Below are 26956 nucleotides of genomic sequence, written 5' to 3'. Positions count from 1 at the left end.
ATCTGCTTTCGCTGTCCCGCCATTTGTTGCCGACTACTAACGAAAATTCACGGACGTCAAATTTCCCGCCCTTTTAGATGTAAATAGAATCGTCTGCTACTTGTCGCTCATTCGCCATGTTGCAGATCGATAAGTACGGAGGGCAGGACATAAAGAGGATAGGATATTATAGCAGATTATAAAGTTTTTGTGCGAGATTGGATACATTAGAATGTAGTGATGCCCAAAAAAAGTACAAGAGACAGCAGATCCATAGGAAGAACTGGATGGAAACCAAAGACAGTTAAACGAAACTCGAATGATAAGCGAATCTTCAACAATATATATATTGGTGCTTGTAACGCTAGGAGGTGGATTATATTGAAGAAGAGATTAGACTACCATAGTGATGTGGATTTTGTTGCGTATTTATTGGATCTTGCAGAGCCTCAGTCGGTGTAAGGAAAATAGCATAAGTTGCTTATTTATCCCGAAACCATTGTTGAATGGAATAATAATTTTGGGCTAGGGTTGTACAGCGGAGGGTTGGGGGTGTGGTTTAGGGATTAGAGCTATTGGGATGCTGCAAGTAGACATTAACGATCAATAGATTTCCCGCCATTTTCTGCTGTACATCAATACTGTCGTCTGCTAGAAATGTTTATAAAACATTTGATTAAAATTATTTACTAAACTATATAAGATCATGCATACAAACGAATCTGTTTACAGTGTAAACAGTTTTGTTTGTATGCATGATTTTATATACTTTAGATAAATATTCAACACTGCACGGTATGCAAGATTTTAAGATTATTTACCAACATTTTGTTGATGTTATTCTCAGTTTGCTTGCGGTCGATTTGTGATTATTTTTTATTGACACCTGATTTACCCAGGCGTATTTTCATCAACTTTCTGTGCGAAATTTGGACGTAAACTATAATGGAGCATTCAGCTGTTCATGTTTTTTATTACACTATCTTAAGAAAGTTTGACTTGCCGTGTTATCCAATTACACATATTCTAGGCGTTCAGAAGTTTTGTACCGGACTTCGCGATGGAATAGTTGGCATTACTGCTTAGTACTCTGAAGGGTTGAGGTTCATATCTCGGCTGGAGATGGGTTGTCATGATGGATTTTTTGTGGTTTTTCTCAGTCCATCCAAGAAAATGCCATGATAGCACCTACCTTAAATCAGGCCACGACCATTTCCTTTCACACCCTTTCGAATTTGTTATTACTTAATCATCCATCACTATATAGTCTGAGTTACTAACATGATAAATAAATAAATTAATTTTTTCTTCAATTATCAGTTAATGTATTGCTTATTTATCTCATTGCTTTATAAATAAAATGCATCACTTGATATATATTTATAACAATTTAAAATGTGTTTAAATGCCATGTCATTGTAATGTTGTATTTAGAATTTTTTTTGTAGACATTTATGTAATCTGGGTTTCAAGAGGGTTTTGAAGAACATGTTCTAGTTATTGAAAATAAATATGCTGTCATGTATCCACAGCCATAGCTTTCCAGGTCCATAGAATATCTTACTAGCCAATAGTGAAAGCTTTCTGACTGGTACTTGATATTTATACCTGTAATTTCTTAGTTTTTATTATGATTGTTTCATATTTACTGGAAATTATGCCACTATTTGAATCTGAAGGCAGACAAACTTAAAACCTGTGATAAATTTATCGACTTTGCTTCTTTCAATGTTTTTAGCATTTTAACATACTTTTAATTTTAGTTCTGCCAAATTGAAAACAATTATACTATTAAAGTGTGACCCTAACTACAACAATGCTTGTAAGCTTTTGGTGACATCTAAGTATAACAGAGCAAATGAGATATTTAGATTCTATTTGTTAGAAAGAACTTACAGGACATCTGTACAGCATATGCTGAAAATGTCTGTCACCTTCTTGAAGACAAGCGTCCACTTGAAATTTTGTTACCAGCTGGTATATTGTTGTCTAATTCTGTGCTTCTGTGTCAGGATACAATTGCTAAATGCTTCATGAGCAAACAATTTCTGTATAAAGTAACATTCCTAAACGAAGACACATTATACTTACGAAAAACACATGAATGTTCACAGCTTTTGCACAGCTGGCTTGATCAGCAGCCTAGGAACCAGGATGACCTTGATTTTAGTGTCACTGGAGGTTGGGATAGTCCATTACATGGGGTTGGGCCTGCTTCTGATTTCATTTCTGTAGTGTAGTATGTGATTGTTAGGTTGCAACGTAAATGGCTCATTCTGTATTCTGTGAGTTTGCCCAACAGCTAACCTTGTAGTTTTATTCCATTGTTTGTTAATAGGCCAAATTGTGGACCCATCAGTGGTCTGTGTGCCTGGGGTGATTGAAGTTGTCTGCCCTAGATCAGTACCAGTAATATGCCAGGTAGTCCGCTTTAGCAAAAGCATTTTGTATTTCAGCTTGAATGCATAATAGTCATGTCACCTGTCTAGGTGTACTTGATTGTTTGTTAGAAAAAAGAGAAACAAACTTTTTTCTGCCTAATTTTTTTTTTCAATGGAGTTTTGCATTAAGAAATAATTGTCAAGCAAGTGTTATTTCTAGCAGTTTACTGAGTACTTATGTAAGGGTGATAGTTCACAATTTTCACTGAATTGGAGCTTCTTCCCATTTTGTTGTCACTGTGCAAGATTCGCTTACCATGACATTTCTAAACTACAGGATATATCAAGAAGTACACAGAATATGGACCTTAAAGTCACTTGTTTGAGAGTAAAATTTAAAGAATAAATATTTGCAATGATGATGTTGTTTTTCTGGGTTATGGCACCATGTAGGTGCATCAATAGCTGCTAACATTGGAAAAACATGCTCTCTCAATCTTCAGGGCTGAAGTCACAATGTTCCATTTTCCAGCATCACCACTTCAGTCTTAAAAATGCAGACAGTATGTTTCACCAAAGATTGTATCTGTGTTTATGTCAGCATTGTTAACCCTTGCATATTAGCAAAATATACTGATAATTTAGAACCACCTGATACTTGGAAAAATTAAGGTATATCATGTACATTGGTACAAGGAAAATTTCTGGATTTACAGCTGATGTTTCAGTCTGTCGCCTAGGACAGGGTCTGGTGGAGGTCTTTGGCTAATTCGGTGATGAACCTTCGGATTCAGTAAGCCATCTAGTTAGTTAGTTACAGTCTGTCTCAGTAGGTGGGTAGTAAATAACTAAGCAGTCAGATGGTTTGAAACACTGTTAACTGACTGTTTCAATTTAAATTGTTAGTGTTGATTTAATCCAGTGACTGTTAGTGATAGTCATATTTTATCCATAGTTGATTTAGAAAGAATCCTTGTAACTTATTTACTTATAATTAATTCCATGGAGCAGTATCCTTTTTGAGAGCTAGTAGTCACTCATCTAGTTACAGAAACTCCCTGACTAATGGAACACACTGGACCAAGACAAATTCAGTCTGCATCCTCACACACAATTTCTTCAAGATACATTTTAATTTTTCTTTCTGATCTACTGATTTAAGAGTAATTACAGAAAATATGAATATGATATCTGTTTCATCTATGAGCTGTTTCATTTGTAATTATTGAATCTTTCTGATTATTATGTTTCAATACATTCATTTGACCTATCTAAATGACTGTACTCTTTTCACCTCTCACCACTTTAAGCATTTTTAAATTCCTCTCAATTTCATTTATAAATCTGTTTCTTTTTCTCTGGTGTACATCTTAAAAGTTTCATATTCATCTCTTATAGTTTGCTTTTATTCTGTTTGATTTCTCGTTTCAGCTCCATAAATGAACATTTGTTTGAAGTACATCTTATATATGTTACTGTGAGTTGGAATAGTTCAGTCAGTAAAATGACTGACTGTGGGTTGGGTCACCAGAGTTCAATTCACAGCAGGAACAGAGATTCTTCTCTTTTTCACCATGTTCAGACCTGTTTTGGGTCTACCCAGTCTCCTGTCCAGTGGGTACTGAGGGCTATTTCTTCAGGAATAAAGGAGATAACTTGCTGTACTTGTACATAATGTTTCAAGACATTATAGGTATAAGATTGGTATCTTTATCCTGGGACAATTTTATGTGTCATAAGGAGTATGAGAATGCTTTACTATATTTGCAGAAAGGGTACAGTGCTCCCAAAGTCTGATGATGCAGATAAGAAAGATGACGACAAGGATGATAGTGCACCAGTGAGGGAGTTTGAAGAGGACACAAATGACAGGTATAGTGAATAAGTGAACAATGAATATACTTTGTTTGCAAATATACTTCAGGCACTGAAGTTCCCACCGCAGTGGTTCTCATGTGACTGTGTTTTCTTCAGTCTTCTCTGGCCTCTTTGTATCTGTGTCCACTACTTCCCTTCTCTCTTTCATATCTTGTACCCACATTCACATTGTTGTTACTACCTTGTGACTCCCTAGTGGAAGTAATGATGAATTTTATTGCATTAAACTAAAAATGAATTTGTTCACTGTAGGTTAATTGTGTAAGATTAATTTAAAAATTATTAGTTCAGTTATACCTGTCTTCTAAGCAGTCTCATTCATTAAAATTTTCTAACAATTTTTTTCTTTTCACTCACATATATCATTATACAGTAAAATCTCTCTAAGCTGGACACTTGGGGTTCCACGAATGTGTCGAACTTACAGAGGTGTCCAAGATAGAGGGAAAGAGAAAAATCAGATTGTGGTCTAATGACAATATAATCTATTTACTTACATACACTAATTACTATAGGCTTACTTGAATTAAGAATTAATGACAATAGTATTAATAATAATCTTTTGTAGCCCACTCCCATGCATTGCACATTACACCCCAGTCTCAATAACATTTTCTAAAGTTAATTCCACCAATTTTCGCTTCCCCATTGCAAAAAGAAAAATTCCATTTCTGTTAACACAGTCTGAACTCAACTGCAAACACAGTACTGATGGAGTTAAAACTGTGTCTTCTGCAAAACTGTAGTCCAGTAAAGGGTTCAGCAAAAGAATAGTGAAACACTTGCAATGCATTCCAATAATGGGTTCAATGTCCATAAGACAATCCTCAAGAGAGGAGGCATTCATCAGTCAGAAATTCAAAATAACAAAATATGTAACTGAAAATGTTTCCCTGAAAGCATTGAAGCTAAGTGCATGAACCTGTCCAACTTACAACGAAAGGGGTGTTCAAGTTCCAGGATAAAGGGGTGTCCAAGATATAGGGTATTATGGACATGTAAAATTATAGGATATTTGCCAGTTCCAGTTAAAAGTGTCCAATATAAAGGGGTGTCAAGGATATAGGGATGTCCAACTTGAGGGGTTCTATTGTATATACTTATTCAGAATAGGTCCATATGTTACAAGTTAATATTTGTACTATTTGGTACATGTTTATATGTAGTATAGAATTTTAATGTAGTTTTAGGAACTCAAAATGCATATAATCAAGAATACAATTATGTACCAGATAGCAAAAATTTTAACAGAATAAGCACATGATCGGCTATGTTTATAAATATAAAATAATATTGAGTAACAAATATAAGAAGTTTTACATTTATAATGAAATTGTGTTGATGAAACTGATATGAAGTTGAGCAATATAAAATACGGTCAGAATGCTTCAATATAACAAATTATGAAGCCTCTCCTTTTGTGTCACTTTATGTCCCTTAGGTCCAAATATTCTCTTCAGCAATGTGTTATGAAAGGCAGAGGTTTACAAGCATATAAAAAATTTAATTTTCATATATTTCAATTATTAGGTTTTTACAATGTGGTGATGCTTGTTTGGAAATTATACGTTTTCATTCGGGACTTATCACATTTGTGTTGCAGCACGAGCTCAGTGCAGCATGAAATCAGCGATGATGGGGAATGGCGACCATCTGGCACAGCAGCAGATGGCCCATTGCGTCGCAGTCCTCGCAAACAAAATATTCCTGTGCGAATCCATGTCCGTCGAAGTGCACGCAACATGGTTACAGAACGAAAGCAATTTAAGAAAGACGAGAACTCAAAAGGACAGGCACTCATCACGGTAACAGATAGCAGTATTGTCATTGAGGAAGTGGATGCTGCAGGCATCATCACTACGGATGAGCATTTAAAGACCGAGGTGGTGCCAGGTTGGTCATTTGCTTTGTGTTTAATTGGTGAATATGCAGACATGTTTCTTGGAAATTTTGAGGAAATATGAATCATCTTAGAATTAGTTATAACTACATGGAGGTACAGTAGTTAAAAGCTTCACACGCATATTTAAATGTATTTATTTTAGAACCACCAAGTTTCCCACTTCCATCTTTCAGTTATTTTCTTAATCACAGATATATTACAATTTATGTCCTGTTTAAAATTCCATCTTTGGAAAATAGTCACTTCATGTTGTTTACAGGTTTATGTTTCTTTGTTAAATTTGCATTAAATAAATTTAAAATCTACAGGTTTTGTCTATTTTCATTCTCATCAGCACTAGAGTAATAAATCCAAATGTCATTGTATAGTGGCTGGCATTTCTACTTTATAACAGTGATTGAAAAGTCACACAACCCACATTAATTTTTTTATGGTTGCAGTTCAGCACTGTTCTATTGGATTAATGAAAACAAAATATCACTGTGACTATACAAGAGCCCATGCAGGTCACCTCATGTTGTAACCTGCTTGTGCCAGTCTGTCAGTTGTCTTTCAACAGTCAAAGTACAAGGATGTCTTTTTCTCAAGTGGAATGAATTCTTATTGTCGAACATAACTGGCATAGTTAGGCCTGTCACACACAATGGGGGCAGTAATAGACAAGCATGGAGCATTGGTGGAATGATTGGGAAACCTGAAGTACTCAGAAAATACTGTGCCTCTTTGTGCATCTGACTGACTGACTATGGCACAACAGCCCGAAGCTGAGCCTTGGTCTCCTCCCATGTGGGAGGTTTCTTTGTCTTGGAAGTGTGCATTTATGAGTAGTGAGTGACAAGTTCACTGCTTCTGCACAATTTCTACTCAATCCTTATTTGTCTGTTAGAGCCATCTAGTAGTGAATCAGGAGAGAATTGGATGAGAAGTGGCTGCTGAATTTTGCTTATGAAACATCTTTTTTATGCTCTTAAGGTTCTTTTACATGCCATAAATATATTATACGGGACTGCCGGCTTTACTTCCCCTCTGAAGGAAGTTGTGCTATGGATTCTTATCACCCTTAAAAATGCATCGACCTCAGCCAGGTTTGAACCCACAAACCTTGAGTCTAGTGGCGAGCACGCGTCCTCTTTGTGCATCACAAGATCCCATATAGACTACCCTGTTATTGAACCCATGTGTATATGGTGAGAAACTATTGCCTTAAACCTTTGTGTCTGTGCTAATAGAACTTTAACATTATCCTCAGAAATTAAAAAATTAATAGGATTTGAGGTTCTTACAGCAGTTTAAACAAAGATGGCTGTCTTTTGGATTGTAGTACCAGGTAGTGTGGTAAACGTTTACCATTGTTTCAGAGATCCTTGCTGCCTCCATCATCAGGGTAATTGCCTGATGATGGCAGTGGTGAGGATCTCTGAAATGTTGGTAAACATCTACCTGACTGCATGGTACTACATCCCAGAAGTTTGCCATTTTAAAAATTAATTACCGTTCAGACAGTTGCTACATGACATAAAATTGTGTCTCTTAAGGAGTGTTATATATTTTTGTTGTTGATTAGCACTATCTTGAGTAAATGAGCATCTAAGTGAGTGATGTATGCAAAATTGTAAAGGAACATATTTGGAAAGTATGTCTATTTCATTGACATATTCCTTTTCTCTCTTGTTAAACACATTACAGACAATGTAACTTGGATAATTGAGAGTTTACTGTGCATAGGCTGGAGACATTATGTAACCTGGTGCTGTAGGTGAGGAAGAGAAAGAACCTGTAAGTGAGGAGGTCCCAGTGGAGCATCCCCCTGTCGAAAAACAGAAGGAGGAGCCGGTAGATGAGGACGTTGGTGACCCCAAGAAGTCATCTGTTAAAGTAGACTGCTGTGATGAGGCTGTCGTAGTGGCAGGCCTGGAAAGTGTGGGCATGTCCCTGGAGCAGGTGCACATCGAGGTTGGGGAGCGTGTCAAGCTCAAGAGACGCAAGAAGAAGAGAAGTCACAATGCTCAGGAGCCAAGCATAGATGTCAGAAGTAGCACAAAACACAAGCGGAAGAAGCACAAACGTGGGGAACATAGTACAAAGAAGTGAGTCCCTGTAACGTTAGTCTTTTTTCCCCTTCATCTGTGGATTTTAATTGTTTCCCAATTCTTGTAATGTATAACGGATAAGTATTCCAAATTTTATTCTTCTGTTGTGTTGTGACTTTTTCATATTAAATCATTTTTGGTGTTTCCTTTTTGCTGTCCTCATGTTTTCAAGTAGATTAATTATTTTGGCAATCTGTGTTCTCCCATTCATTTTGTGTATCCATATCATTACATCATTTAACTTTTTTCTTTTTCTTTTACTTTCCTCATGCATGTTGTTCTGCATGTTCCATCCATCACATTCTTTCTGATGTTGTCACACTAACAATTTTATGCATAGCATACAAATTATGAAGCTGCTCATTATGGAATGCTTCTCATCCCCTTGTTGCTTTATTTGGTCAAGGAACTCTCATCATTAGCTGCCTTGACAGAAATCTTATATGCATTTCTCATCTGTCTTATATTGCTTGCTGAGTGTCCTGCCTGTATAAATCACATTGATCTAATCACCATAATGTTTCTGCTTTTACTTGTATAGTTCGTTTCTAGATTTTCTTACAGTTCTTCCCTTGGAATATGAAGTGGGCATATAAGTATGAATTAAATCTATTGATAATGGAATTTTAAAATATATAGTGTTCATTTTTGGAATACATACATCTCATGTGTCATGCAATTACTATATTTACTTAATATCAATGTCATAATTTCACTGTCTGCAAATGTATCTTTCTTACGTGTGTAAATGTGTATTGCACAACTTATGCTGTCCTTTTTATGAATGTTTTTTCTTCAACTGATGCTGACACACCTGTGCAACATGTTATGATATTGTTGCCTTGATAATAAATGCTTTTCTTCTACTCCATTATCATATTCTAAAGATAGCTTTTGTGAGTTGTAAGTACTTCACATTTGAGCATTGACATTTTTATTATTTAGATCTAAGTATTGTCCTTGGAAATTTCTTCTCTCAGTTTGTGTTTTTCCCTCAAGATGATAGATCAAGTTTTGCATCCATTGAATGAAATGAAATATATATAATTTTTTGTCTGATATCTGTGTCGTATTGATGGTCTGTAGAGTATATCCATCTACTCTTGTTGTGGATTATCACAAATAGGCAGTGCAGCTGACATGCCTGTAAATCACAGTACTGATGGATCATATGCCTGGCCTCAAATTCAGAGTCTTCCTGCATTCAGTTCTGAACCTATAAAATGTAACATTGTTTCAGAAAACACCATGATATCCGCAAGGCACCACAAGACGGGATCCCACAGGATGAGTCCAAAGAGGTGATGCCAGAGACAGAGAGCAGAGAGCAGGCTGATGTGTCATCAGGGGATCAGGGACCAAATTGCAGTGATGAGCTGCAGCTTCCCCAGCCACAACAGCGAGTTGCCATCCGTATTAAGCTGTGTTGTGACTGCAATTTGAGACATGTACAGGATGCGTGTCCACTCCGTAATCCTGCGATAATCATTGGTGATGCTGTGATATTTGGACAGTGGCAGAGTGAAAAGAAACAGGTTCGGACTAAGCCACTAAGTTGTGATGGGGAAGGGACCCCAGAAAAACATTCAAATGCTCAGAGTGACTCAACGAATGGTGTGATTTCTGTAAACAGTGGGGAAATTGGTGGATTGAACAAGTATGATGACAGAACATTCTTGGAAGAGACACAAGGTGATAGCATTCCAGACTTAGGTCATTCTAACTTAAAGGGAGACAGCACCGACAGCTCAGAGTGCACCACTGATGTGAAGCTGTTCTCAATGGGCACATCTGAACAGAGGCTTTGTTTTGCTGAGGCATCACTGCCTGTAGGTCTGGAATTACAGGTGTGTGATCCAGCCCATGGGCTCAGTGTTGTGACACGCTGCCATCTGAGGCAGTACACACAGTTTGGGCCACTTGTGGGGCAGCCAATCAAGGAGATGGACATTCCTGATGACTTTAACATGAAGGACATATGGGAGGTGAGCCTGCGGAGCATTTTAAGTCCTACAGGGTTATCCAGAATATTTTTAAAGTGTAAAGATATATTCATGTAAAGAACAAGTATGTTTTTGCCATGCTCATTTTAGAGATGTTTTGGCAAGTATGAGTCTTTTCTTTTTCCTATACTTTAGATTTAAAACTAGGTTTTTGTACATTTATGTAACTACGTATTTAACTATCTGGTAATACAACTCAGTAATTTGACACTTTTAATAGCACCTCCTGCAAATTACATAATTTTGAGGCAATTCATTTGAAGTTATATATTTTTGATCTGTTTATCTTCTCCTTCTTGGGCTTCCAAGTAGCTACTTTCTAAGATGGTTTCCCATTGAAGTAATATGTGTATACCTGTCTACCCATTTTAGCTACATGTCCAACTCATTGTAATCTCTTTAATGTACGAGGTGCGATCGGAAAGTTTCAAGACTGTGTCAATGGAGGGCGAACCGGATGTAGTACGAGCTTCTGCCGCTAGGGGGTGCGGCCTACATTCATAGTGAATCAGTGTGCCAGCCGGCAACATCGAATTAGCATTTGTTTCTTAGTTACGGGCGTTTTGGTAGTGCATTACACCGACCCTCCTGCTATTTCGGAATGGCAGATTTTCATGAACAAATCAAATTTTGCCAAAGACTCGCCAAAACGGCTACGGAAACCTATGAAATGCTAAAGCAAGCATTTGGGGAGTCCGCAATGGGTCGTGCACAAACTTTTGTGTGGCATTTACGTTTTAAAAATGGCCGAACCTCTGTCGATGATGACGAGCGTTCTGGATGACCATCTTCGAGCACAACGCCCGAAAATATTACGAAGATTCGGCAGGCCATTCACGAAGATCGACGTCGTACCATCAACGACTTGTGCGACATTGTTGGGATAGGCTGTGGGACCTGTCAGCTGATTCTAAAGGAAGAACTCCACATGCGACGCATCCTGTCTGAGGACCAGAAGCAGAATCGACTTCTCGTTTGTCAGGAGCTCAAAGATCTTGCAAGAACCGACCCCAACTTCCTTTCTAAGCTCCGTGTGACTTCTTCCTCTTCCCAAAGATGAAAATTCAGCTAAAGGGAAGGAGATTTGAGACGATAGAAGAGATTCAGGCAGAATCGCAGATGGTGCTTGACAGGCTGACAAAGAAAGATTTCCAGGGATGCTTCCAGGCTTGGCAGCGGCGCTGGGATCGTTGTGTTCACTCCCAGGGGAACTACTTCGAGGGTGATGGATGAATTTAATACCTGAGATAAGTGTACGGGTTTTTATACGCGCAGTCTGGAAACCTTTTGATCGCACCTCGTACGATATTTACCTAATTATATGATGATATCTTCTTAATATAGCATCTGAGAAAAGGAGATTTTGTCGTATAAATGCGAACAAATAAAATACTTCATTAAAGTAAATGTTTATGTTACTTATATTACAGAGTAGTAGTGTTTATAGTAAAAGTATCATTCTTATCCATAGTCAGGCAGGAGTAGGTGAAAGTAAAAAGTAAAGTAAAACAGTCCCACTACACCATGTAGGTCGCTCGGGGGGAGAGGAGGTATAGATCCTACTGATTCTTGACCTCGGCACTAGATGGGGGTTAGTGGTTAGCATCACGCCCTGGCCGCTCTTTACCCCTGGGAAAGGACTCTGGTACCCATTGGATAGGAGGCTGGGTGGGCCCCATAGCCAGTCTGGACACAGGCTGGAGGAAAAATCCCCTACCCCTGTCTGGGAACGAGCCCCAGTCATCCAGCCTGTAATGTCATTTCAGATTCATTAAAACTAGAGAAAATTTGTTTTATATGACTGTAACCTTTAGAGGGGGATCATCTTATATTTCAGTAAATGAGCTGCATAAATCACAGAGGAAATTCAGCAGAACTTAATTTCAGTCTGTATTGGACTGTATATTCTGATCACTTTTTTAAGTCCAAGTCATGCTTAATAAAATCATTCTCCATACAAAAATGAACTCACTATAAAAAATCTAGATCTCTTGAAGATATGTAACTTTTTATTATTTTATGATTTTTATATGGTGTATATTTCATGAAGCTCTAGGAAAAATAAGTTATTATCTGGTTTAATAGAGCATTATGTAAATTTAATTACATATAATGTAATTTATTGGAACTTTTACATTTACTTTGTTAATTTATGAAATAATTTTTCTAATTTAAAATATTTAAATTTACCCTAGCAATAACAAACATGGAAAGGGACTGCAAGACCAACAAACAACATTTTTGATCTTTTGTTTTGAAATTATATCCCTAAGAATTATTAAAACTTTATTGTTATTTTCATAAGTACTGATAAAAAAAGTTTATATTTTCTGGTGTCTAAGAGTGACACAGCCTGCAGCTGCATTTTTCAGGCCTGTTCTGTGAACTCTCTTACTCCTACTAATTTGCTCTGTTTTATGGAGAGAAGTGCATAAGTCTTCATGTGTGTGCAGGTTTTTACTGACAAGGATCGGCAGTACCTGAGCACATTTGATCCTGATGGTTCCAACTGGTTACGGTATGTTCGGCCTGCCCCAGCACGGGAGCAGCGTAACCTGGCACCTGTTGTGCGGCATGGAGAGCTGTATTTTGTGACTGTCACAGAAATTATAGAGGGAGAAGAGCTGCTGTATTGGTCAGATGATACAGCCACCAGTTGGTCTAAGAAGAAGATGGAGAAGACAAGTAGGTCACTAGAACTTTCTGACCAACTCTGCCAGTTGTTTTATGCTTCCGTTTGTCATTGCCATGTCTGGTGCCCCAGCCTATGCTTTAAAAGAAGTTAAGTATTTTGGTAATCTGTTAGTGAGTTTTTTAGTAAAAGTAATTAGTTATTCGAGTAATCTGTCATTTGAATATTGTATTCAGTTAGTTAAGTGGCTAGTAGGGAGGCTGATTGGTAGGCCACAAAGATATTTATCATATTTATGTTCAGATCCATGGTGGTACAATATATGTAACTATGTCCCACTGCCCAGAACCATAACATATTTTAATATTTTGACGTAAATATGTCTATATTGAAGGGTCATTCCGCAAAAAAGTGTTACGAAAAAGTGACAGGAAAATGTGTAAGATGTAACTTTTTTGCTTGTACCAGCAGAGGTGTATTGCTGTCAGAAATTTAATTATGAATTTGAAGAACTGTTGTAGTCTTTGCAAAATGGATCACCACTTAGTTGATTGTTTGGTAGGTCAGTTAGATGCTCAAATTAATAAGTCAGTCAGTTACTCATTTGGTAGATCAGTCAGTCATCAGTCATTTGATTACTGCAGTGTCACTGAGCAAGACTTAGAGTACTGCACCTGTTTCAGACTGTGGGGGTTGCAATCTACGTTTTTCACACCCACTATACTATCGCATGCACTGCACTGTGTTCCACGATCCCAACTTCAGCCTCACAATTCGCAAGTACCACTGCAAGGTTTGTGGCACGGCTGTTCTGGGCAAGGAGAATATCATGAAACATGCAGCTGAGCTGCATGATGGCAAGGGTGCATACCAGTGCCAGTACTGCAAAAAGGTTAGTTTAATATCTGTGTGTTCTGTAGGGACATACCAGTGTCATTTCAGCAATTTAAGCTCTGTTATGTGAGATAAAAATTACCCTTTCCTCCTAACAGGAGTATTTAAGTCACTTATTTGATTCTGACAGTACAAATAAAAAAGTTGTTTGCTTTAAACTATTTATTAAAGGGAATCTTTGTATTTTGTGGGAATATACATTATGTGACATATATGTCTGGAAGAAATGTGTAAGGGTGAATTCTAAAACAATTAAAAAAGTGTTATGAACATGAGTCGGGAAAAGCTTCCTTATTGAGTTACAGCCTTCCCTTTCTTCCCAAAATTGCCAACATGGTGGAATACGTTTGTTCCTTCACATCCATGTTTAGAGTGGAAATTTAATAGTAGGTGTTCGCATTGTCACACAAAATTTGGACTCCTTTTTGTTTCCATTCCCATTTCCTTAAAAGACATGTATATTTGATATTTCTTGGAATGAATAAACTTTAGTTTTCACCATGCTTCCTCTCTTCCTTGTCCAGCATTTCCCCTAGCATGGAGGAGAAGCAATGAAAGTATGAAAATGTGTCAATAATTTTGAGAAGAAAAGAAGGCTGTCATTTGAAAAGGAGGTTTTTCTGAGCCCATGTTCATATGAACTTTTTGCATTGTTTTGGCATGTTAAACTCTTCTTTATATTTATGTCACTGTATAGATTAGACAAGATAAAGGATCACTGGATTTTGTTAAGTAGCGTGTGGAATTAAGTTTATGTATGAAAAACTGACTAATACATTGAATTACCATTGTTGACTGTTAGGAATCAGTGTTGAACTGTGTACCTTACTTTATGCCATGAGCTGTAATGCTCTTTTTGCCTGCCCAGTTCTTCCTGCGTCTTAACTACCTGGAGATGCATCGTACATATGGCTGTGCATCAAATCCACAGCGTACACGACCGCTATGTGATTTCTGTGGGAGAAAGTTTTGTCAACCTCAGAAACTAAAAGTCCACATCAAACGCATGCATAGTGGTAAGTCCTATCCTTACATCTAAAATAACTGCATAAAACATAGAAGGGCCTGTTTTTGTAATAGTGTTCAGACTGAATAACAGAGAAAGAGACGAGCTTATTATGAGCAAAAACACCAATAGGAAAGCAGGGCAACACAGCACGAGCACTTGACTCTGCCCACCAGCTCTGATTGGCTAGGGTCCAGCCATGAGGATTAGTCCCAGGCAGGTATATATTGGAAACGACTGTGGATGGGGATGGTGTTGGTTCCTGAAACGTTGGTTGCTTCATGTAACCAGTTGATGCACCTGATTGCCCAAGAAGATTTTATTGAGATCTTTGGAAAATACGCATGTTAAAATAAGTTTTTATAGAATGAAAAACCAATTGCAATTATGCAACATTTTCAAAAAAAATTCAGTTTTACAACAGTAATTAATGAACCACAGAAGCTAGAAATATGAAATGTTGTATGAAGATAGATTATAACTATTCTTACAAATTATGTATGGAATAATGTTTATATCTGTACAGTTACAAACATAGCAACAAATTTAATTCATATAAAATCTCTAGAACTAAATTCTTCTCACAGATAACATACTATTACTGCTACCACTAATAATGTTATAGTAATAATGACAGCAACATACAACATTATCACTTATGCGTAACATACTAACTTATGAGTTATTTTCTATTTTATTGTTGGATTATAAACATTGCTTTACCTATAACATTAACAAGATTTCTGGGACTTGAAGTCTGTGCAGAAGGAAAGTAGGCTTTATGAGTTATGCAAGAATTCTTTGTTTGGTGTTTTATTTCTAATACAAATATGTGGCAGGAGCTTTAGGAGAACACATCAAAGTTAATTTTAATACTTAATAGGTCATCACCATCTATTCATTGTTCATGAAACTGTCATTCCCTAAACATAGTCTTGTTTTTGCTTACTTGGGTCTGATACAGCAGGAAGGTGTTGTTTTGTTTGTCAGACATGGCAGAGGTTCTTCGAGAGTTCCAGTGCAAGATTTGTCTCAAGCTTCTTGGTTCTCGAGCTGCCTTGCAGCGCCACATGAAGGAGGTGCATCACAAGGATATTGTGGGAGCCTGCACCTGTGATCGCTGTGGCAAGATGTTCCAAAATAAGTCAAATCTTAAGATACACATGTTGACACATTCCGGCGTCAAGCCTTTCAAGTGAGTGCAACATTGTAACTAAGTCCGTGTTTAGGGCAGTTAGTAGCTAAACAACGTTCCATTATGGAACCATGCCTGCTACTGGAATCTCAACTGCACTATTTCAGGTCACTTCACATCCCTATGCACTGTTTCCTCTATATTAAGTTAAATATTGTCCTACTGAGGGTACTCAATGTTACAGTTGAGTGGCTGGCACTTATGTCATTTAGAAGTTCAGATTTTGTTTGTTGAATTGGAAACCAACTATCCTGACTGAGGTTTGTTGTGATTTTCCCCATTTTCTCCAAGGAAATGCTAGTGTAATCATTTAAAATAGTCTCTCACCGCTTCCTTTCAATCAATAGCCTTTCCAGCCTATCATTCACTGTATAATCTATGAAATGCAGTTGAAAAGCATCATTAAATAAACTAAGAACATTGTTGGCATTTAACAGCCTGTTGTTATTCATACGGTAGCCATTTAATTGTGCAGTGACTTTGTTTTTGTGACATTGTATGTTTTAATTGATGATGTGAAATGGAAAATATTTATACACAATTGCTTCAAAATGTAGATAATAAGATTCTCCATATGACAAATTAAACTAACTCCATGAACTATAGTCCTTCTTCAGAAGTTGACATTATATTCAGCTACTCAAGGAACTCCCTACCTTTGAGAAGGTTCATTACCATGTTCATAAGCATTCATCACAAGTGCCTAAGCATAAGCCAGATGTATTCAGTCCATTTCTTCCCACTATATTTCCCTAAGATCCATTTATAATTGTCCTCCCATCTACGTTAATGTCTTCTCTTCAGGCTTTCAAACCAAAATTTTTCATGCGTGGCAGAAGGGAATAACAATGGTTCTGAACTCCATGTTAAGAAGCATTCCCTGAAATTAATGTATTCTTGGTTTCTTCATGAATGCCATTTTGATTTGTTATAGTTTTTCCTGAATGTTCGAACTTTGGCACATTTTCAAAGGATGTATTACCTACCATTATATATAATAATTCCATTCTTTATGCTGGTGACAAGACATGGATTTGTATCTAGTTTCTTCTGTGTTTACTTTGAAGCTAACGTGCTTTGTAGCATGCAGTAGATACCATAAATCTAAAGTGGTGATGTTGATGCTGATCTTCTGTGTTTTAATGCCATGTGGACTTCTAGGTAGATACCAGTGTTGAGAAACTTACTGTCTTTCAACATTATTGCATCTATGAGAATCTCAGCTCTCATGAGTAGTGATTAGTTAACCTTGATGGCTATAATGGATATATCTTGTCTTACAAGTCAGGCTTCATATTCCAACACAAATGATTTGTAGTGAATGATGTAGTGAGAAGAATGTGGAAGCAAACAGTCATGTCCTGTTTTAAAGTACTATCCCTGTAGTTACTTGGAGGGACTGAGGAAGCCTTGAAAAGCCACATTCAAGATAGTTAGCCACTCAGCCTTATGATCTTGTTATAAGGAGAGGGGTTAATATAATTTGTAAGATTTTCTTTGTGGAGGTTTTGTTATAATGTAACTGTAGAAAAAAAGTATGATAAGAGTTAATTTATTACAGATGTAAGGAGAATGGGTGTGTGGCAGCATTCACGACCAAACAGTGCCTCCAGTTCCACTATAAGAAGGTGCACAGTTTCTCTGAAGAGACGATGCCTGTTATTGAACGTTCAGTCGCTTACACATTTGATGCTTATTCTGGTGGTATTGTTGAAGAACCTGGACGTGGGAAGACACCGCGGTTTGACAAGGAGAGACGTAACTCAACAGACAACAACAGCAGCAGTTTGCTATCACTGGATGAGAGTAGTTCAGCATCCAGTGTTAAAGCTGATGTCTCAGGCACCAGCTCCACAACTGAATGCAACAGTGGTCAGTAGGGGTAGTATACAACATTTATACAGTTCGTTGATAGTATCCTTCTCCTCCATTTTTACCCCCTCCACATTTTATTCTCTCTTGCCTTCTCTCCTCTTACTTTTTCTATTCTTATCCCTCTCATTCTTCTTTAATTATTATTGCCTTCTTGTTCCCTTCCTGCTCCTCCTTATCATTCTCAGCCTCTGTGGTTTCTTCTTTCTTCTGCACTGGATCCTACTTCGTGAATGCTTAAACAATTACACTATGACTGAACACTGTTTGTCATTAATTTAAATCTGTGTAACTTCTAAACTACCAATTGAATTGAAATGGGACTTAGAACAAAATATACCTGTCATTTTGCTGTATTTCTTCTTTTTTAAATTGTCTGTATTATTTGCAAAATGAAAATTTATTTCAAAAATTCCATCAAAAGTGTGACAAGGTCTCACAGTAGGATCATAATGTAATTTATGGAGAACATGCAACACAAACAAGCTTGCACTTAAGGTTTTAAACTGTTTAGCATTTCATTTGAATGCAAGAATGTTTATATGGATTGAAGATTTCTGTCTTCTGGGTTGTTGCGCAGTGTAGTCTGGTCGATGTTAACCAACATTTCAGAGGTTATACTGCCTCATCGCCCTGATGATGGAGGCAGTATGACCTCTGAAACGTTGGTTAACATCGACCAGACTACACAGCGCAACAACCCAGAAGACAGAAATCTTCATACTCACCGCTGTGAAAACCTCAAATTTTATATGGATTGTTCAAGTATCTGATGTTCCTCATTCTTTAGGGTATAGTTTATGCCTCAAGTGATGACATTTTGTGTCCAAAACCAAGTAACTTATTTTTCTGGATTCATTTTAATGTCATCTTCCCATCACCTTCAAAATTGTCAGTACAGTGTTTTTCACCTGACTTTTGTATACACTTTTTGTCTTCCTCATAACTGCACTTGTAATTTATGTTCTTCTGGTGTAAGATCACTCATTACAGCCATACCATGCAGTCATTGTTCTATATATTCTAATCTTTATTGTAGTAAATGGAATGTCCATATTTTTGTTCTTTTTTTGCTTTATATTTTCAAATTATTACTTTCCCACATAACATCTGTCAGTGTAATTTATTCGTTGTACAGTTTCTGAACTGTATAGTGTAAACCCTCAATGTGACACATTTTGATGTATCATTTCAGGTCAAGATGATAACAGGGGTGTGAAAGATGATCCTCCCCAGCTAACACCACCTCCTCCACCTCAACCCAATGAACACACAGGGCAGCAGCCCCCGACATTGGAAGCTTACATCACACCACCCCCTGGAAAGGTAGTGATGAGCAAGGGTAGTAAGAAGTGGTTGGGAGATCCCACACCCTTGGAAGCCCCCAGACCATTGCCTGAGAAGAGCCCTCTGTATGAACTGGATGGGGGGAAGGGACCAGATGAGGATGTAACTATGAGTGTAGCAGAGCCAGAATGCCGAAAGACACCTCCACCTATATACCGACGGCCTGAGTCATCATCTAATGCAAGTTTGTTAGTGGAGGCAGCCCTAGATGCAGCTGAACGTGACATAGATATGTCAGGGGTTGTGACTTCTCCCACAGTGATTACAGCAAATGACAAACAGAACAGTGAGCCCTTGTACCCACATCACTTAGTGAATGGGCATCTGGCACCCTCACCATCTCCTTCCACTGACCACATGGACAGTTACACACTGCAGTCTCCTGCTACAACCCCTGACCCACAGGAGGGTTCCCCTTCAGGACACTTGCAACACCTGGAGGGCTATACATCGCCACCACGCATGCATTACAGCATGCATCATCAGGAGGACCTTATCTCCCCAGCTGAGACACCTCATCCCACTGGTTACATGCATCACTCTGAGGAGATGTCACCTGACAATCAGCGAGGTGGTCACATGGAGGGCTACAGTCCTCATTATGAGCTGCACCATCAGGTGCCCACAGACAACCTGTCTAGTGATGAAGGGGAAGGGGCACAGAACCTAAGTTTGGGTCTCAAGGAGAAGGCAGGGTTAACACTTGACCTGGCATACAAGCAATATGAGGTGTTGGAAGAACTTCGTCCAGGTTTTGAGCCAATCCTGGTGGGCTCCACAGAGCTGCAGGGCCTTGATATGTCTGCACGCAGTTATCACCATGGGAACTTTGGTTCTCAAACCGTTTCACGCTACCATCACACAAGTGTGCTGTATGATATGGCAGCAGGAGGTCCAGAGCGACAGAGTGTTGACCTCAGCATGACTGGTCGGGCTGGTAATGGATACACTTCTCCCCCACCTCCTCCCCCCTACTCACACTCTGAGGTGCTGCGTGTTGTGAGCCTGGACCTGTCACGTCATCACCCTCATCACCCCCATCATCAGCTGCCTGCGCCCCGTGCCATGACCCCTTCCCCTGCCCCACCAGGCACACCCAACCATGTTGTCCCAGAGATGAATCGAATGTCCACAGTCAATAACCAGGGACTGGTGGACCCAGGCCGTATATTGTCTCCTCCTCCTCATCCCAGCTATCAGACCTACCCTCTGTCACCTTCTCCATACCATCGAACATCCCACATAGCCTCTACATCTCCCTCTGCATACCATCACTACTCAGGGTACTACTAAGGCAGCTGGAACTACTCATGTTCATATTGATCATTAATTAAAATTTTTAACATTTCTTGCATATGGAATTTAAATTTAATAACTGATGACAAGTTTGCATTAAGTGTGGCATAAATGTTTTTAAAAGAGTGCATTCATTATTAATGTTATTGGACATGCTTCCATACTGTTATGTGTTCATCATCAGACAGATTGTTGCTGTTTCTTAATTTTAAGTATTACCATTACCATCACCATTACTGCTGCTACCACCACCCTTATCATTATCATCATCGTCATTATTACTTGTGTAATGTTTTAATGTTATAGTGTAAGTATTCCTCATCTACAAATTAATGCCAAAGAATTGTAGTGATGTCAGTATTTGTCCTGGAACATTGCAAGCTTTACAGGAATGCCTTTGTCTTGCTTCTGTCTAAGGAACAGATGTAGCCCAAATTCTGCACATACCACTGTCTGGACGGTACACTGAATGCTTCTTTAATAGCAAAAGTATTGTTCTTATATTACAAGTTTGTATGGGTTGAATTTTGGAATTATTTATAACAGAGTGTTAAAAAGAATGAAGATGGGATATTCTCTAATATGATGACCTTCACACTGAATTTCTTGAAAATTGGTCAGTCACTGTCTGTAGCGTTCATGTCTGTAATAGTATCAGGACTGAAGAAGGACCTCTGTTCCTTCCAAACCCTACAATGATACATCTGCTTCCTTCCTAGTCCTTGGCACCACTGTACATTGTTCCAGGATTTTAAAGTGGGTACTGTGCCATTTCAGGTGTTGCAGTTGTTTTTGCATCAGAGAAACTTAATTCATGGAAGCAACATTAAATGTATGTCAAATATGTAGATTTTGATACTGTATTAATATATATTTGTTAAAGTTAAAAATATATTCAAAATTGTTGGTGTCTGAGTTGGCTAGATGAATTAACTTTTGCAAGTTCAGTAACAGCCATGTCCGTTCTGGAACTTTAAAGTAACCTTTACTTTAAATGACCTCTTTTATACTGAAGTTTTCTTTTGAATTTTTGGTTTAGTATTGATCCAAATACTGTAATTTAACTGACTCATCTTGTCATTAATACATATTACACACTTAGTTCTTATAGTTTGTTTATAGTTATGAATGTTATCTAGTTCCACAGGCTTCTGAGTTACATCAAATTGTTCCATGTTTGTTCCTAGTGAAACTGTGACAAACGAAGAGTGGAGTGACGGAACTCCAATTGAGTAGTTATATTTTCAAAATGTATCTGTGAATGTTCTGCATACCTCATTGGTGCTGATGTTTAATTGTTACAAGAATAATTTTGTTGTTGCAGAGTGAATCACCCGACATAACAAACTACACAAGTCAGTAATTATATTTCCTCATACTTCATTAAATATTTGCCATATTCAAAAATGTTTCAAACAGAAGTTGTAAATATTTATGATGTCTGTATTTTATGTCATGGTCCAGTTTTTTGTACAGTGAGTCACTTTGTGAGAAAATGAGTAACTTCAATTTGAGCATTGTGTGAAGTAGCAGTTATATTGGTATGATATTGAGAAAAATTAAAATTACATGACTGCCATTAGCATGGATCTCCCCAGTGCCAAATTCCATTCAGTAATTTCAGAGATGAAACATGGATGGACAGATGAGCATGGCTTCCTCTGTACATATTCACTTATGAAAAGAACACTTAAAAATATTAATAATATTTTTGCTTGTAACATTGAAAGGAAATCCTACAAACTTTTAAAACTTATAAAACAATGTGTATTTCATAACCATGCCAGAAAGTTAATAAAACAGAACTAAATTAATCAGCCACACAAAGCACATTTTTAATATAGAGCAAGCAGTTAGCTAACTGTAAAAAACATCTGGTCTACACTAAAAGTTGTGAAATTAATATAATTATTTTTCATATTGTTCAAATAAAAAGGCTACTTTATATTAAACTCAGACTGATTTTCTCAGAAATGACTCTTTGTACTGACAATTTACACATGACATCAAATATATATCTGATGTTTAAAACTTTTATTTGAAACTTTTTCAATATGTTGAATATTTGACGATATATAAGGAAAAAATCGTGACTTTATATGGTGTTAATCACTTTGAAGTAGTGCATTTATATTTGCTGTTTAATTAAGCAGATTTCAAGATTTGAAAATTAACCTTTTTTGTCTTTGTACTGTGTCCTATATGAAGTCCACATGGTTGTGTGTTACAGTAGCATACTGCTAAACTGTTGACCATGGAGTTAAAATCTGACCAGCAACCCTATAATACAGGGGTTTAAGTCATCTTTTCTTGTGTGATAAAGATTGATATGATACACATACAAGATTAATTTAAGATATAATTTTACATTGTATGAATGATGGTAGGACATAGTACCCAAAAGAGAGTTTTGAAGTACAGTAAATGGCCTATCAAATAATTAAACCAGTGGGATTACACATTTAATTATGGATATTGAATTTTAATTTTCTGACTGCAACATTTACATCAGCAATAAATAAACTTCAAGGCCAGTGAGATATGAAAAATCACAAGTGTGCATTTGGGAAATCATAAACCTTCAGTTAGTTTCATTGTAGCCTGTGAGTTCATGAAAAGTTGAAGAATTGTTCCGTGACTGCAAAGACACTGCAATCTCAACACATGATGCTAATTGTATATTCATTATTCATACTTATTTTACACCAAAACTACTGAATTAAAACTGTCCCCTTCCCCCTCTTTTTGTGACAGGTATTTCTGTTTTCACTCAGCACTTCAAACAATATGGTACTCACTGTCTATTGATAGTCATTAAAAACCAAAAGTTTTTCCATATTCCAGTAAATATTTTTATTTTTATTCTTTACTCTAATGTCATCAGGATATTTGCATATGTACAACATGCTTGTGTGCCAAAAAGTATTTAATGCTTAACTTTTTTGCAGATATTGTATAAATGAAGTTGTTAGTGAGGTATATTTTATGTTCTTTTGTTCATACAAGTTTTCATGCATATTATTATCTAGCTGTGACATTTTAATACAATAGTTATCAGATATTACACATATATTTAAATATATATTATGAGTGTCAAGACTAACTAAACTGTTGGAACATGATCATGCAGCCCAACTATAAGTTATGAATATTTTTAAAACAGAATAGCTCCATCTTCATTAGATGCCAGCGGTAATAATAATAAGCTGTAAATCAGGAATTTGAAAACAGTATATACTTGTGAACAATCAATTTGAAATGTTTATCTGTTTTTAATTTCCAGGTGTTTCATTGTTACAATAATATTGTATACACTTTTTTATACATAAACCAGCTATATGTAAGTGAATTACATTTGAAGGAAAGAAGAGCATGCCAGTATCTTTTATAAACAAGTATAAAGTGAATAATTTGTACAAATTTTTGTTAAAACCACATTTGAAGATGCTATGTAAGACTGAATTCATGTAAATTTTGTTCCATTTGTTTGTTGAATGAACCAGCAACAAAATGTTTTATTTACATTATAGTTTTCATGGATTTACAACTTTCTTGTGCCATACTTTTCAGTTTTCATATATTATATATAGGAGAAAAGGACCTTGCATACTTACAGAAAAATGAGTTTGTACAGTCATCTTTGTTTTTGCCATCTTGTTCATACATTAGCATATCATATCTGCAGATCAACACGGAAATTCTCTATTTGTTTAATAATTTGTTGTACAAACATTAATAATAGGGTGAAACATGTTAGGTATGTACACTTTAAACTTAGAAGTGGTAGTATAAATTCCTGAAACAGCAGATCCTAATAGGATATTCTTTTTCATGTACTAGAGCTCATATTACTCAGGTAAAAAAAATGATTCTTGCAGTTACAGAATAGTGTCACTTGTTGAAAAATTGTTAGCTTCTGTTTTAGTAGTTGAAAGAAGAATAACAACGATTATTACACAAAACCTACTAGCTTCTTTTGCTTGGAATGATAATATGCGTTATTGTACAAGTAGAAATGTTTAAAAATTGTGAACTAGTTTAGTCATTCAGTAATATAGCTGGTTACAGGCTGGATGACTGGAATACAGTTCCCAGCAGATAGACTTTTCTTGACACAACTTATAGACCAGACAGAATTTTTAAAAAATTCATCACATTTTTTGCTGCAGACCTTCCCCAGATTACTGTTGGAACCACAAACTGAAAGATACAAAAAAGAACAAATTATGGATGATGTGCAAAATATAAAGAGAAAGGAAATAAAATTGAAGAAATTTTCCAGATTTTATTGAGTTCAGTTGCCATGAAAGCTTCAAGTTTTGTTTCATGTTTTCCAAGTGTGTGAAGTGATGCATGTGAGAATAGACAATATTATGTCTTTCAAATATGTAATTTTAATGGAAAACCTGACCTTAGAGACTTGTATCTCTGGAATATTTTGGGAATCACTGTTCTAATGCTTTAAGTTCACATTTGTAGAAGTTAATGCAAGGGCTACAGGATCATGATCAGACAGTTGAGTGTCAAAATGCAGAGTGAAGTCATGTTCTTGAAATTTGGTTGCATGAAGTGACTTGAGAAGTCAATGCCTTCTACTGGCAATGACTTATGTGAGCATTTCATGCTGCAGTGTGTGCTTAAAGGGTACTTGTATGGACAGCCCTTCTTCAGCATAATTGTCTTCAGTACAAATCACAATAGCTAGAAAATTCTTCCAAGTGAACTACCTGTGATATGTGCCCTTTAAGCCACACTGTGTATGTTGTGATAATCTTTCTTTCTATATATTTTTGAGATTACAAACTGTAGGTGCTATAGTAATACTATAAATAAATTATTGTGTTATGCAGAATATTTTGTGATTGTGATTTTGTTACCCAGAATGCTTTAATACACAATATAAATTGTGTAAAGGTAAACATGTTAGGTTTATATTAAAAAATGTTGGCTGGAAGTGAATACTTGCTGAAATTAAGTGTTCAAAGATATCGAATATCTAAGTGGTTACAAAATAATCACTCCCTAACTACTAAACTGACTGCTTGAGGGTGTACCATAGAGCACAGTCACTTGCTTTGCGTCATTGAGACCCAGGTTCAATCCCAGGCAGTCCATGATAATTTGTAGTAAGCCAAGTGGAATTGGGCAGGTTTTTCAATGAGAACTTTGGTCTTCCCTACCACGCATAATTCCATCAATATTTCATACTCATCTGTCACCACCCTCATCACCAGCATGTTGAGGCTGCAGTGTGAAGGAATTTGTTCTCATGACTCCTACCATTTAATACCTTAACTAACATTAAGTAACCATCTACCTAAATAAATATGTGCCAGTTAAGAAAGAAACTAGTAATTTAAGTAACATATCATAGAGAATCTGCCTGCAGCAGTTGATGTTAATTGTGGTTATTGAGGAGTTCTGGGATCCAAAGGTTATTACTCTGCTCATAAAAGCTGAATTGAAATCCATTTCCATCCTTACAACCTATTTCCCTTAGCTCCAATATTACATTGTCCTAACATTTATGCCATAGTCTTCCAACCAAAAGTTTATATTCATTTCCTGTCCCAATGTGAATTCAGATTCCTCCCATTTGGGAGAGAAAAACAATTTGTTGTAGAGCTGGAGAAATGTCCAAAGTTCTTATAGCATTGATAAAAGTCATAAAGGTGGCATCATATGCCAAATTTTAAACACTCAAACACCAAGGGTGGGACCTTTCAACTAACACCTTTGTCATAAAGTAATTTGATACTATATTGTCTGAGATACTGAAAGTGTCATTAAACTGTAAATGAAATAAATTCATACAGTAATATTTCCCAAACTTTTTTGTTGTATGGGCCTGTTTGGTGTAAAAGAAGCATAGAACAAGTTAGCTCTTCTTAAGTTTCTTATATTTGGATGTGAGGGCAGCACGAAAGTATATTCTTAGTATCTAAAAAGGCTGCATGACAACTTTTGTACATACTGCCATTGTAAAACTCCTCAAGACTGCTAGTTCAGGATCAAGCAATATTACTGGAGTGGCTAGAGCCATGGAGTCTTGCTGGCGCCCATTTGTATGCTAAAGAACCAAATAAGATTGCTTTAGTAATATGTATATTTTTTCCCACTTCTAAAATACATGAGGACATTAATTATACATTAAATTAAAACAATAATTGTTACGGAGCAGTCTCTTTTCATTCTAAAGTCGATCATTACTGAAAGCCTATACTGTAAACACAGCCTTCCACGGAGAACAAATTGAAAGTAATTCTGTATTTAGTCACAGGTTTTTTATTCTCAGTGATTGTTTATCTTTGCGTGGAAGTCAATTCAGGGGGTGGCAGCATGTATTGATTGCCGACGTTATGCTGTCCAACCAATCAGATTCTTAATGCTCGTACCGTATGAAAAGTAGTGCGTTGCGGGAGATATTCATAATAAGAAATATGACAGGAATTTAAATTAGAAAGATGGAAAAAATATTCG

The 26956-nt window shown here is 36.8% G+C and overlaps 1 protein-coding gene and 1 long non-coding RNA gene across 2 annotated transcripts; one reads left to right on the top strand and one right to left on the bottom strand.

The window, feature by feature from the left end:
* The first annotated feature begins 101 nt into the window (after positions 1-101).
* On the top strand, positions 102-25328 carry LOC110831615 (uncharacterized). Its single transcript, XM_022067816.2, has 11 exons — positions 102-437; positions 4131-4232; positions 5842-6131; positions 7898-8228; positions 9472-10216; positions 12688-12919; positions 13550-13758; positions 14629-14776; positions 15757-15961; positions 17523-17833; positions 19029-25328. The coding sequence occupies exons 1-11, from the start codon at positions 220-222 to the stop codon at positions 20471-20473; spliced, it is 4236 nt and encodes a 1411-aa protein (XP_021923508.1). The 5' UTR covers positions 102-219; the 3' UTR covers positions 20474-25328.
* LOC110831641 (uncharacterized) lies at positions 23712-26782 on the bottom strand. Its single transcript, XR_015536066.1, has 3 exons — positions 26651-26782; positions 26451-26546; positions 23712-24676 (listed from the first exon to the last, which is right to left on the bottom strand). It is a non-coding gene; the product is annotated as an uncharacterized LOC110831641 (long non-coding RNA).
* Positions 26783-26956: the final 174 nt, after the last annotated feature.

This window comes from Zootermopsis nevadensis, unplaced genomic scaffold (genome assembly GCF_977971745.1).
Source record: "Zootermopsis nevadensis isolate Lab colony 2312 unplaced genomic scaffold, Znev_1.0 Znev_ptg000021l, whole genome shotgun sequence".
NCBI lineage: Eukaryota > Metazoa > Arthropoda > Insecta > Blattodea > Termopsidae > Zootermopsis > Zootermopsis nevadensis.
Note: the sequence above shows the minus strand (reverse complement) of the source record. Positions and strands in the feature narration are given on the sequence as shown.

Bases quoted from the DNA above. Each gene is read 5' to 3' on its own strand.
- LOC110831615 (XM_022067816.2), top strand. From the start codon at position 220: ATGCCCAAAAAAAGTACAAGAGACAGCAGATCCATAGGAAGAACTGGA. The intron at 4,233-5,841 runs GTATAGTGAATA...TTTGTGTTGCAG, and splicing joins GAAGAGGACACAAATGACAG to CACGAGCTCAGTGCAGCATG. The intron at 8,229-9,471 runs GTGAGTCCCTGT...ACATTGTTTCAG, and splicing joins GGGGAACATAGTACAAAGAA to AAAACACCATGATATCCGCA.